Raw genomic sequence first — 14,106 nt, 5'->3', positions numbered from 1 at the left:
AAGAGACATTAAGTAACCATGAATCAGAAATATGATGAGCAAAAGATTGTGAGTTTTGAAATCTGAAAAACCTTTTCCTATTCTCTGTAGTTTATCCAAAAAACATGAGAGCTATTCTCTAGAAATATTGGGGCTAGGACCTTCTAACCTTCTATCTTTCTGATGGGGAATACTAGCTTTCCTCAGCCGTCACTATCCTTGTAAATAGATATCAGCCACTCACTCATTACAGGCCTACCCATGCCAATCAAAGACTGCCAAAGAGATAATGTCATCAATCAACTGGCTCATCACTACTGAGAACTCAGTTGTTTGCAGGTCATGGGTGTCAACCTAAAAGCAGTCACAGTTGGTACAAAGAAAGTATGCTAGGTGGGAAGTGTTGCAGAAGTTATGCCTGATTATTTCATATCTCCAAGCAACAGATCATGGCTCTTGTCATATTTACTAAAACGAAATAAAGATCCCATCTTTGCATTAAGAGTTCTGTTTCGCTGACCTAATCTACCTTTGCAAGGACAAACCATGACCAAAAGTAAATTCAATTTCATCACCTTAAGTTAATGGGCAGTCCCAGTGTATTATTGTTCCTGTCATTACAGATAAGTTGTAATATTTGGAACATACATATCAAGTTAGTATTATGCACTAAAGAGATGTTAAGTAACCATGAATCAGAAATATGATGAGCAAAAGACTGTGAGTTTTGAAATCTGAGAGACTTTTCTCTCTTTTGTAGTTCATCCAAAAAATGTGTGAGCTATTCTCTAGAAATATTGGGCCTAGGACCTTCTAACCTTCTATCTTTCTGATGGGGAATACTAGCGTTCCCCAGCCATCACTATCCTTGCGAACAGATATCAGCCACTCACTCATTACAGGCCTACCCATGCCAATCAAAGACTGCCAAAGAGATGATGTAATCAATCAACTGGCTCATCACTACTGAGAGCTCAGTTGTTTGCAGATCATGGGCGTCAACCTTAAAGTAGTCACAGCTGGTACAAAGAAAGTATGCTAGGTGGGAAATGCTGCAGAAGGTAAGCCAGATTATTTCATATCTTCAAGCAATAAACTTCTCTTCTGTGCATTCCATCCTGTTTCTGATGTCAGCTGGAAAAGTTATTGAAGATTCTTGTGCATATCGCAATTCTGGGTACCAGAGGTAAAATATTACGTAACCTTCCATGACTGTCTAGCCAGTAAGATGTTATTTCCAAAAGTAAGGATTTTCCAGGTATAGATGATGATATATTTCTCCCGTCTGAGCTCCAGGAAGTATGTCTTCAGAGGTTTCATCCGTTCCCAGTAACTATGTTCCTTTATGGGGAGTGAAAGATCTATGAACACTTTCTAGTTCCACAATTTTGCCAACCTTGTAGGGTGATGTGAGAATAAAACAATATTCACCTCATGAGAAAATTATCACCTTCAATAATATCATCGGTGGCTTTTCTTCCTTCGTCTTGAAATTTGGCAGGACCCAGCTAGCCATCTTTCTGTATGAATCAACTGTTGTTTCATTGTGTTTGTTGAAGGTTAGGGCAACTGATACTATAAGTCCAAGGTCTTCCACATTATTCATCTGGTTTATGACAGTGCCAGTGTCTGTCCAATATACTGTGTTGTGTTTGATTTATTCATGTTCCTATAACAGAGGAAATGAAACTTTATCCTTATCATTATACTTAATCGCTGTTTCCCACGTCAGCGAGGTAGCGCCAGGAAACAGATGAAGAATGGCCTATCCACTCACATACACATATGCATACATAAATGCCCACACCCACACATATGTATACATATACTTACACATACATGCAAATACACAGACATATGAATACATACACATGTACATATTCATACTTGCTTGACTTCATCCATTCCTGTCACTACCCCGTCACACAGGAAATAACGTCACTACCCCCTGCTTCAGCAAGGTAGTGCCAGGAATACATTAAAAAAAGGCCACATTCGTTCACACTCAGTCTCTAGCTGTCATGTGTAATGCACCAAAACCACAACTCCCTATCCACATCCAGACCCCACAGACCTTTTCATGGATTAACCCAGACACTTCATTTGCCATGGCTCAGTCCAGTGACATCACATCGACCCTGGTATACCACATAATTCCAATTCACTCTATTCCTTGCATGCCTCTCGCTCTCTTGTATGTTCAGGCCCCAATCGCTCAAAATCTTTTTCTCTCCATCCATCTGCCTTCAAGTTGCTCTTCCGCTTCTCCTTGTTCCCTTCACCTCTGACACATATATCCTCTTTGTCAATCTTTCCTTATTCAATCTCTCCATATGTCCAAACCATTTTAACACACCCTCTTCTGCTCTCTCAATCACACTCTTTTTATTTCCACACATCTCTCTTACCCTTTCATTACTTACTCGATCAAACCACCACACACCACATATTGTCCTCAAACATCTCATTTCCAACACATCCACCCTCCTGCATACAACCCTATCTACAGCCCATGCCTTGCAACCATATAACATCGCTAGAACTACTATTCTTTCTAACACACCTATTTCTGCTCTCCGAGATAACGTTCTCTCCTTCCACACTTTCTTCATTGCTCCCAGAACATTCGCCTCCTCCCCCACCCTGTGACTCACTTCCACTTCCATGGTTCCATCTGCTGCTGAGGCCACTCCTAGATATCTAAAACACTTCACTTCCTCCAATTTTTCTCCATTCAAACTTACATACCAATTAACTTGTCCCTCAACCCTACTGTACCTAATAACCTTGCTCTTATTCACATTTCCTCTCAACTTTCTCCTTTCACACACTTTTCCAAACTCAGTCACCAGCTTTTGCAGTTTCTCACCCGAATCAGCCACTTGAGCTGTATCATCGGCGAACAACAACTGACTCATTTCCCAGTTCCTCTCATCCACAACAGACTGCATATTCGCCCCTCTCCAAAACTCTTGCATTTACTTCCCTAATGACCTCATTCATAAACAAATTAAACAACCATGGGGACATTACACACCCATGTCGCAAACCAACATTCACTGGGAACCAATCATTCTCCTCTCTCCCTACTCATACACATGCCTTACATCCTTGGTAAAAACTTTTCACTGGTTTTAGCAACTTACCTCCCACACCGTATATTATTTTCACCTTCCACAAAGCATCTCTATCAACCCTATCATATGCCTTCTCTAGATCCATCTGTTTTTCTAAGTATTTCTCACATACATTCTTCAAAGCAAACAACTGATCCACACATCCTCTACCACTTCTGAAATGACACTGCTCTTCCCCAATCTGTTGCTCTGTACATGCCTTCACCCTTTCAATCTTACCCTTCCATATAATCTCTGAGGAATACTCAACAAACTTATATATATGTAGTCTGAACACTCACCTTTATCCCCTTTGCTTTTGTAAAGCGGCACTATGCATGCATTCTGCCAATCCTTAGGCACTTCACCAAGATCCATACATACACTGAATATCTTTATCAACCAGCCAACAAGACAGTTACCCCCTTTGTGAAATAAATCCACTGCAATAACATCCAAACCAGCCACCTTGCCAGATTTCATCTCCCAAAAAGATTTCACTCCCTCTTCTCTGTTCACCAAATCATTCTCCCTGACCCTCTCACTTCGCACAGCACCCCAACCAAAGCACCCTACATCTGCTATTCTATCATCAAACACACTTAACAAACCTTCAAAATAATCACTCTATCTCCTTCTCATTTCATCATTACCTGTTATCACCTCCCCACTTGCCACCTTTACCGATGTTCCCATTTGTTCTCTTGTCTTACGCACATTATTCATCTCCTTCCAAAACATCTTTTTACTTCCCTAAAATTTTATGATACTCTCTCACCCCATCTCTCATTTGCCCTCTTTTTTACATCTTGCACCTTTCTCTTGACCTCCTGCCGCTTTCTTTTATATATCTCCCAGTCATTTGCACTACTTCCCTGCAAGTATCGTCCAAATGCCTCTCTTTTCTCTTTCACTAACAACCTTACTTCATCATCCTACCACTCCTTACCCTTTCTAATCTGCCCACCCTCCACATCTCCCAAGCCCCATGCATCTTTTGCACAAGCCATCACTGCTTTCCCAAATACATCCTATTCCTCACCCACTCCCCTCACATCATTTGCTCTTACCTTTTGCCATTCTGCACTCAATCTCTTCTGGTACTTCCTCACACAAGTTGCCTTTCCAAGCTCACTTACTCTCACCACTCTCTTCTCCCCAACAATCTCTTTTCTTTTCTGGAAATCTTTACAAATCTTAACCTTTACCTCCACAAGATAGTGATCAGACATCCCCTTTCAGCACATTAACATCCTAAATTCTCTCTTTTACACGCCTATCATTAACACTCATTAAAATAATGCCCTTTGACCATCTCTCCTACTCACATACATATATTTATGCATATCTCTCTTTTTAAACAGGTATTCCCAATCACCAGTCCTTTTTTAGCACATAAATCCACAAGCTCTTCACCATTTCCACTTACAACACAACACCCCATGTACATCAATCATACCATCAACTGCCACATTACTCACCTTCGCATTTAAATCACCCATCACCATAACCTGATCCTGTGCATCAAAACTGCCAACACACTTACTCAGCTGCTCCTAAAACACTTGCCTCTCATGATCATTTTCCTCATGACCAGGTGCATAAGCACCAATAATCACCCATCTCTCTCCATCCACTTCCAGTTTTACCCATAATAATATAGAATTTACTTTCTTGCACTCTATCACATACTCCCACAACTCCTGCTTCAGGTGTAGTACCACTCCTTCCTTAGCCTTTGTCCTCTCACCAACCCCTGACTTTACTCCCAAGACTTTCTCAAACCACTCCTTCCCTTTATCCTTTAGCTTCATTTCAATCAGAGCCAAAACATCCAGGTTTCTTTCCTCAACCATACTACCTATCTCTCTTTTCTTCTCATCTTGGTTACATCCACACACATTCAGACACCCCAATCTCAGCCTTCAAGGAGGATGAGCACTCCCTGCTTGACTCCTTCTGCTTCCCTTTTTAGAAATCTAAATAAAAGGGGTTTACCAGTCCCCCACTCCCGGCTCCTTCAGTCGCCTTCTACTACACACGGTGAATACGTGGGAAGTATTCTTTCTCCCCTATCCGCAGGGAAACTTATCTCTATTAAAATGCAAGTTGGTCTAGGTTGCCCAGTTAAAAGACTTCATTTATGTCTCTTTGTAGCCTTTTGGCATATTCTATTGCTGTGATTTTCATACTTATTCTTGCAACATCTGCAAAAGATGATATGAAACTATGGTTCTCGTTCACATTATTGTCAGTCATAAGAATGAGGAACAGGAACGATGCAAGTACAATTCCTTAAGGGACATAGCATTTTACTGTGGAGGCACTGGAGATGGCATCTATATACTGTGATGTGCTAGATAAAATTATATTTCCATCTCCCAATTTTTCTGGTTATTACCTACCTTTGAATTTCAAGACTATAGCACCATGGTCACATTTGTCTAATGCTTTAGCAAAGTCTGTGTAACTTATATCATTTTCTTTGTTTGCCAGATCTTCAACAATCCAATCAAATTGGTCACAACACTAAGAAAGGCAAAATCTCTCTGCCCTGAAACCATAGCATCTTGGATTATGTAGATTGTTCATTTCCATAAATTCACACAGTTTACCTCTTAGGCATCTTTCAAAAATTTTCATAATGTGCAGTGTTAAAGATATTGATCAAGAGTTTTCTAGGACTCCTTTACTTTTACCTTCATGGAGTGGGGCACTGTGAGTAGTTAGAATCTCAGAAAGGATGCTATGGTCAAGACTTTTTCTCTAAAGGATATTCAGAGCATTTATCAAAAGTGTCTTGCATTTCTTTAAGAAAAGCAAGGTCGAAACGTCTGGGCCTGGGTCTAAGCAAATGGGCATGCTCTCAATGTCGTTCTCGAAATGTGCTGAGGTTCGGATAATATTTGCTACATTTACACTTGGGGATTACTGTTTAGGAAGAAGTTGGGTCATTTATCTTGAAAGCAGTTTTATGTTCAATGAATACTAATTCATAACGCCTTTGTCATATCTACTCATCTTGCAGCAGTAGTTGGTGAAAATACCTTTTGTATCAAGTGGGCCAATGGAGTTTGTGGTCCTGGATTTGTTTTGCAAATGAGATAAAGTATTTTGGCATATTTCTTATTTCATTGAATGCTTTTTTTCTTCTCTTTCCTGCGTTTCATATGACATATTTAGTTTATGCTCTATGTCTGATAATGAACCTGACAGTTTTTCTTACCTTTGCTAGGTGAGCTGAGGCCTCTTTAGTTAGTCTGCAATTCTCTTTTAGTCCCCTGTATGGTGCATGTCTTATTCGTTCTAATCTAAACCTTTTGTGCATTCTTACTGGTATATGTTTTTTGCATATGTGAAGTACCAAAGTGGCCATGTCATTTACACATTCCTCCTCTGTTTTGGTACTCAGCAAAGTCTCCCATTTTTTGTGCAGACATCTCATTGATCACATCCTGAGGGGCCGAGAGTACTTTTTTATTTAGTTGGCTCACACCCAACCCAGGAGTTCATCCTCCCCTTGGAGCTGGTTGATAAATAGGTACCTGGCTGAAGCTGGAGTGTGTACAAATGCATAAGAAGTAATGGCACATACATACAAGGTTAAGAAATGGGTCAACATGAATGTAAGGCTTACTTTCAGCAAATCACACACACACACACACACACACACACACACACACACACACACACACACACACACACACACACAGTAAGATGGAATGGGGAGGTCTTGCAAATCACTGAGATATCTAGAAAAGATATTAACAGAACTTTGAAAGGACTGGACCCATACATGGCTCATGGTCCTGATGAGCTTTTATAATATGTGCTAATAAGAGGTGTGCAGATACGCTTGACAGACCACTTGAATTACTGTTCAAGATGTCACTGGAGAGGGGCACAGTGCCAAGGGCAAAAGTCGCACACATATAAAAGAAAGGAAACTGGGAACAGGCGCTGAATTGCAGATCAGTCTCACTAATAAGTGTAGTGTGTGAGGTTCTGGAAAAGAGTATTAAAAAGCAAGTGGATGACTTTCTGTGGAAGAGAAATTTCCAAAGGGAGAGACAGCATGATTTTAGGGAAAAGTCAGGAGTAAAATAACCTCTTAGAGTTTTATGATAGGATGAGTTCAATCCTGGACAAAAGGGAAGGGTGGGTTGGCTGTCTGTATCTAAACTGCCATGCCAGAGGGCATGGACTGTCTGTATCTGGACTGCCAGAAGGCATTTGACACTGTACCACATAGTAGGCTGATTATGAAGCTGAATGACCAAGCAAGAATTAGGAGGAAATACGATAGGGTGAGCTCAATCCTGGACAAAAGGGAAGGGTGGGTTGGCTGTCTGTATCTAGTTGCCATGCCAGAGGGCATGGACTGTCTGTATCTGGACTGCCAGAAGGCATTTGACACTGTACCACATAGGAGGCTGATTATGAAGCTGAATGACCAAGCAAGCATAAGGGGGAAAACTCCTTCATTGGATAGAAGATAATCTAAGCAAGAAAGAACAAAAGATGCATGTCAGATATGCCATTTCCAAATGGGTTGAAGTGAATGCAACGTGAATATGATTCTAAATCATGCAAAAGTCATAAAGGAAGTGATAAGTAAAGAGGATGGCATCAGCTTACGATGGGACCTCAACAGACCCCCAAAATTGGTCTGAAAAGTGGTCGATGAAATTCAGCCCCTGCAAATGTAAAGTAATGAGGATGGGACAAAGTGAAAGATGGCCTCAATATGATCATTACCTAACAGGAAGTAGGCTTAAAGATTCTGTGTCTGAGAGGGACTTAAGAGTAGATATCATCCCAACTTGTTGCCAGAGTCCCATGTTAGGAGAGTAGCTAAGGAGACAAACTGTCTGCTGGCAAACATCAGAATTGCTCTCAAGTATGTGGAAAAATAAATATTTAGCAAGCTATTCATATCATATATAAGGCCAAAACTAGAATATGCTTCTCAGGTTTGATCATTGCACCTGAAGAAGCACAAAGCACTCAAAGAGAAGGTCCAGAGGGCAGGAAAAAAGACAATACCAGAATCAAGAGAGCTTTAAATGAACCTGCCTTGGAAGAGAGAAGAGTGAGGTGTGACCTGATAACAACTTTTTAAGTCTTAAAAGAGATTAACAAAGTGGATTATGGACAAAATTTTGAGAAATGTAGGGATGGAGGAACCAAAGGACATAACATGAAATCAAGTAAGAAATATGTAAATAAGGATGTAAATATATACTTTTATATTATAACACTGACGGATGATTGAAACAGACTGACTGAAGACATGGTTAATGTAGACAGCATACATAAAGTCAAGAGGTTGTACAATATAAGAGAGTGTTCAAGAGATGGGATCCTATGGGTGCAAAATTCCCTCCTCATACAGTACTAGAAGGTAAATACAAACAGGAAATTATATGAGGAGTAGTAGTGAGAATCAATGACCATGAGTCAGCACAACCAGAAATGGGTTTGAACCCTGGGCACAACAGTTAGTCCACACCCAACCCAGGTGTTCATTACACACTTAGGCACATCAACAAATGGGTAACTGGCTGTGGCTGATGTGTATGTGTGTGTGTAGACTTGGTACACATATTCACAAGATTAACAGATGGATGGAGAGCAAGGCTGGAGAGCAAGACTGGAGAGCAAGGCTGGAAAGCATGACTAGAGAGCAAGGCTGGAGAGCAAGACTGGAGTATAAAACTCTCCCAGTAATACACAATTAGTAATCACACAAAGGCACATCACTCTTAAAGTATACATGTAGTGGGTCATTGGAATAAATCAAAAGATGAATTTATGAATGTGGATGGCATGTATAAATCTAAAAAGTTGCATAATAAAGAAAGTTCAAGAGGTAATACTGAACTCCACCTGCTGGAGGTTACACCACGGATGAAAGTTCACATTTGGCAAGGCTGTATCACTGGGAGTACAGCTTTAACAAAAATGGTTGTCCTAACTCATCAAACAACTTCTCACTCGAAAGAAGTCCATCATTTCCCTACTAATGGAAGTAACACAGTCTTGGGCATAACTAGCAACCTTAGGCAGGGTTCCTGGGATAATCATATATAAAAAAGTAAAGGAAGTTCAAGAGATAAGTAAAACTCCCTACCTATATAATACAAATATTGAAAGTAATAATAAAAACAAGAAGTTATACACACCTTGTACATGCAAAGGCAAATTTCCTGTTGGAAAATGAGAAGTTTGTGCCTTTCTGCTACTTGCAGACACTCTCTGTACCAAAGATTGTATTGTGCTAGAATCTAATAAGCGTGCCACTATCGACTCCGGATTAACTACAGATGACTGTCCAGCTTCTTCAGATACAACCTCCCTGATCAGTTTGTCTATTGCTGACTGCAAATTTTCCTGAAAAAAAAAATGAACTCAAAATACTATCTTCAGAAACAGCAATCCATGCCCGCAAAAACCTACTCTATGAACAACGCATCAGATTACATCTCATATGTTTCATTTGCTGACAGGGTGAGGATTATGAGTTTTCCAATAACACTTCAGTTACTGGAATGATTCATGATGACTTATACAGTGAAGCTCATTAATCATTTATCAGTAACATTACACTTGGTGGCATAATTAAAGATGGTCTCATTTCCACTATCATACACTTATGGTTACACAAAAACAATTCATCAACTACTATATAAAGCTTGTAGAGACTATCATTGAGCAGTGACAACAACACATTTATCTTTAGTACTTTTCCTGTGGAATCAGATTCTTTTATTGGCCATGCACATGCTGGTCATGAGAGTACTCACCATTTCAGTACATGATATCCTTGACCATCCAAGCACTGCCCACCTAATGTACAAGACTATTTCCAGAGAAAGCTAAATCGAAAGATAAATTCTATTTTCTCAGTACCTAACTGCTTCTCCCACCTTATCGAGGAATCATTAGGAACGAAAGAACAGTGGCTTCACTTCCACACATCCACTCTCCAGCTGTCATGTATAATCTGAGGTGATTACACAAAAATACACAAAACAGATTTTACTTATCCATTATACTGCAGCTACCAGAAACCTATACTAGGTAAGATGCTGAAAGCATCCCAAAGTAATTCTAGAATGTCCTCACACTGTGTACAAGTACATTCCAAAATAACTGTCCTACAAATAGCCTAAGACAAGATCCACCTGATGTTTGTCTGGCTTTAATATATCTTTGATTGGTTTGGAAAGCATCATAACTCCTAAATAGTCATACCTCATTGAGTACTGCACAACTGAACTGCAAGCACAAGGAAGTAGTGCAATCTTCCAACTGTTTTATGTATATTTTCTTGAGGCTAGCTTGTGCCCTGTCCATGTAGTTACTCTCTTATCAACTAAATTGTAGAAGAGCAATGATCAGAAGCAGATGCTTTGGAGCAACTAATCATGTGCAAACAGAAATGCAATAAGTTTATTGCATTATTGTGTAGTCCACAGGCATTTTCTGCACTCACAACACAGGTTACTGAGTTATTTCTTTGCTGACCAAGCTATTGGAAACCTCAAGCAAGCAGGCCCACATAGCCCAAATAGTCTGGCTGGTCTGGCACACTTTATAGGTACTCGTCACATGCCATTTTAAAGTTTCCCATTATGCATTCCATGGTGTTTCTAGGCATTGCATGCAAAGCACTGAAAAGTATCAGGTCTTGGATAGCAAAACATTCTCTCTTTTTGTGCACATCACACCTGTGGATTTCTGAAGTATTTTACAATCTTCCATGTCTATCATGCCAGTGGGAAGAAATGTCTGAGTGCATGTTGGGGAACGTGCCTTCCCGGATCTTCCAGGTATAGATGATGATATACATCTGTCTACAATGCAAATATTATAGACTCCGTGATTTCAGGCCAATTCTTGGAATTCAGTTCCTCTGCCACATTAATGTCAGCTATGATGGATCTCTGAACACGTTCTAATTCTGTACTCTTGCCTGCCTTGTGGGATGATGTTAAAAACAAGAACAATTCTATTCAAGAGAGGACATTAACACCTTGAAAAGTACCATCACTCATTATCTTCCCTTGTCTTGAAAGTCTGCAACATCCATCCCAACATCCTCTGCAGAAGACAGTTGTTTTCTTTGTTTTTTGTGCTCACTGAAGAGTAGGTCATCAAAAATTATGAAGACAAGGTCTTTCAAAGCTAGATTTGTCCAGTCACATCCACAATAATTGTAATCCATGGCCAGAAAGACAAATAACTGCACCAAAAATACATATCATTATATCATATTGCATAAGTGAAATGAGACAATATATAGTATTCAATCAATCCAAAGTTAGACTAATGGCAGCAAACTAACATAATACCAAATCCCATCTAATAGTGTTAAAACTCCTGGATTCAAACACACTTAAGACATTACATAAATACACATTATGATAGAATATACTTATACATATTGAAAGAACAATAAAAATTTATGGAAATATACTGAAATTCATTAAGAAGGAAATGAAACATATATTGTTCTATTTCCTGATCTACTAATTCTGCATTTGTTTCAAAACCTAACTTATCATGTTGGCTATCATTGGATGACGTAAGCACACAAGAAGGTAACAGAAGATGCCAAAGGCATAGTCTTAACCATCATGAATTACAAAATATGAGAACAAACTGCAAGTTTCACTATTTCCTACATATAATACAATTCATTCATAAAAACCCACATTTTCCCTTACAATCATAGCCCTCCCCTCTATTAAACATTTAATATTGTAGGGTAATGAATAATGACAGGATCATGTGGAATACTTTATGGGATATGTTAAGGATACATGGGGTAGGGGGGCAACTGACAGATGATGTGACAACCTTCCATTGAGGAGCAAAAGCACAAGCAAAAGCGGATGATGAGTCGAGCAAAAGTTTTGGTATACATGTGGGTGTGGGGCAAGGCTTTGTGGTATCAACATGGCTTTTTAACAAATATATGGGTAGAATAATAAGAAAGAAAGGCAAAACTAGGGAAAGGGGTTGCAGAGATGGATTGTGGTGGTGAGGTATGGTGGTTAGTGACAAGCCTGTTTGCAGATGATAATGTGTTGTTTGCTGAAAGTGAAGAGGAACTGCAAAGGGTTTTAAGTAAGTTTTATGATGTGTGTGTAAGTGTAGATGACTGAAGGTAAATGCAAGTAAAAGTAAAGTTATGGTGTATGAAAGGAAACAGCGAAAGTATAGATTTTGCAAAGCCCTACAAGAGAGAGAGGAAAGTGTAATAAACTGCATTACTGATATGGGTAAAGAGACTAGAAGAGGCAATAGAATTTAAATATTCAGGAGCTATCTAGGGTAAGATTGATGATATGGAACGAGAGATAAGGGAGTGAGTAGTACTGAGTAGAAGAGTGATAGGGTCCCTTAATAGAATAATGAAGGGTAGAGGTGTACGTACGGAAGTGAAGAAAGGATTAAGGGTCTGCATTGTCCTACCAACCCTGACCTATGCAGCACAAACATGGACATGGAATGACCCACAGATTTCAAGAATACAAGCTGTGGAAATGAGCTATTTGAGAGACCATGTGGTATGACTAGATAGAATTTAGAAAGAAATGAGGGGGTGTATGAGAGATTTCATATAGCAGAGAATGCAAAGGGAGTGAATTGTGGAGTTGGTGGTTTTTTGCACATGTTAGGAATGCAAGATGGGGACTTTACAAGGGCAGTGTACGACAGTATGATTAAAAGGGTTCGTGTGAGAGGAAGACCAACTGCGACATGGGGAAATAGAGTGGAAGAGTACTGAAGGGAGATAAAAGACAGAAAAATACGTGAAATCATGTAATGGAGGCATATAAAGGCAAGGATAAGTGGAGACTTGCCGAGGCCACCCCACTGATGGGAGCTCTCGTAGGGAACAGGAGTCACAGAAACTGAGAAGATAAACAGAATGAACAATTATGCAAATTACACTTTCCCTGACTAAATTACCAACTCATAATATGGATTCCATTCATATGCATATTATTAAAAACTATTAATATCAGTGGTGCCCCTATATTGGCACTTTTCCGTAATCAGAGCGGCACAACTAAACTAAAAACAACCTACTTTACTGTAATAACCCTGCTTCTGAATCTCACTATTCAAATGGTAAATAGTAACGTCAATGAATTCGTCTCTGGCAGCGATTTGGAAATTAAAAAAAATCCCAACAGAAGGAGTAGCCAACGTTGCAAACCATTTCCCAATATTACCTTTTCTATCTCACTTCTTATTGCATCTTCGACTGATCTCACTCGGATGCTTTCTTCTGCCATTCTTACTCTTTGTTTTAAAAAGAATTGGAATGGACATAAAAGTATACTCTTTTGGAATACAGTTCATTAAAGTATTATTCTTCCCAAGCATTGGTTCACTTCAGCCTTTAATTCTTTGTTTCTCACTTCTGCATAAAATTGAAAGTCAATATCTCAGGTCTTGATCCAGCACGTTATCTATTTCGTTTCTTAAAGCATATTCTCCCTACCAGTTGTGTACAAACACAGCAACCTTTTTGTTAATTCAAACATTTGACAATATTATTATACCAGCGAACATTTCAGCGATCATTATGTCAGCGAAAAGTCACAAGGAACGCACGTAATTTCCAACGAATAGATATTGGAATTGATATTTTTTTTCTTAAAAGAAATAACTATATATTCGCCTCTTTCTATTTTCTCACTGCACTTATAGCAGTAATTATCTATAGAAAGAAGAATATAGTTTTTAACGATCATTCAATTGGAATTCAAAGGTTTCCTCAAGTGAGGATATTCCCCCTGAGGCTCAGTCCTCTGTCCTTAACACTACATCGCTAACACGGGAAATGGCGAATACATATGAAAAAATAATATATATATATATATATATATATATATATATATATATATATATATATATTCTTTTTTTTTTCTTTGCTTTGTCGATGTCTCCCGCGTTTGCGAGGTAGCGCAAGGAAACAGACGAAAGAAAT

The 14,106-nt window shown here is 39.2% G+C and overlaps 1 protein-coding gene across 6 annotated transcripts in view; it reads right to left on the bottom strand.

Annotated features, from left to right (window-relative positions):
* Positions 1–13,717, bottom strand: part of LOC139756018 (centrosomal protein of 76 kDa-like) — a 91,152-nt gene extending 77,435 nt beyond the window's left edge. For 2 of the 6 annotated variants that reach the window (XM_071674961.1, XM_071674962.1), the window contains exons 1-2: positions 13,346–13,712; positions 9,281–9,488 (exon numbers count right to left, since the gene is read on the bottom strand). In XM_071674961.1, the coding sequence (XP_071531062.1) occupies positions 9,281–9,488; positions 13,346–13,408 (271 nt within the window). In that variant the 5' untranslated portion in view covers positions 13,409–13,712. Of the gene's footprint in view, positions 1–9,280; positions 9,489–13,345 lie in introns of all 6 variants that reach the window. The other 4 variants (XM_071674964.1, XM_071674959.1, XM_071674960.1 and 1 more) reach the window with 4 other exon arrangements.
* Positions 13,718–14,106: the final 389 nt, after the last annotated feature.

The sequence above is a fragment of the Panulirus ornatus genome, chromosome 20 (assembly GCF_036320965.1).
Source record: "Panulirus ornatus isolate Po-2019 chromosome 20, ASM3632096v1, whole genome shotgun sequence".
Lineage (NCBI taxonomy): Eukaryota > Metazoa > Arthropoda > Malacostraca > Decapoda > Palinuridae > Panulirus > Panulirus ornatus.
The sequence above is the reverse complement of the archived record's forward strand: the minus strand, read 5'-3'. Positions and strand labels throughout refer to the sequence as shown.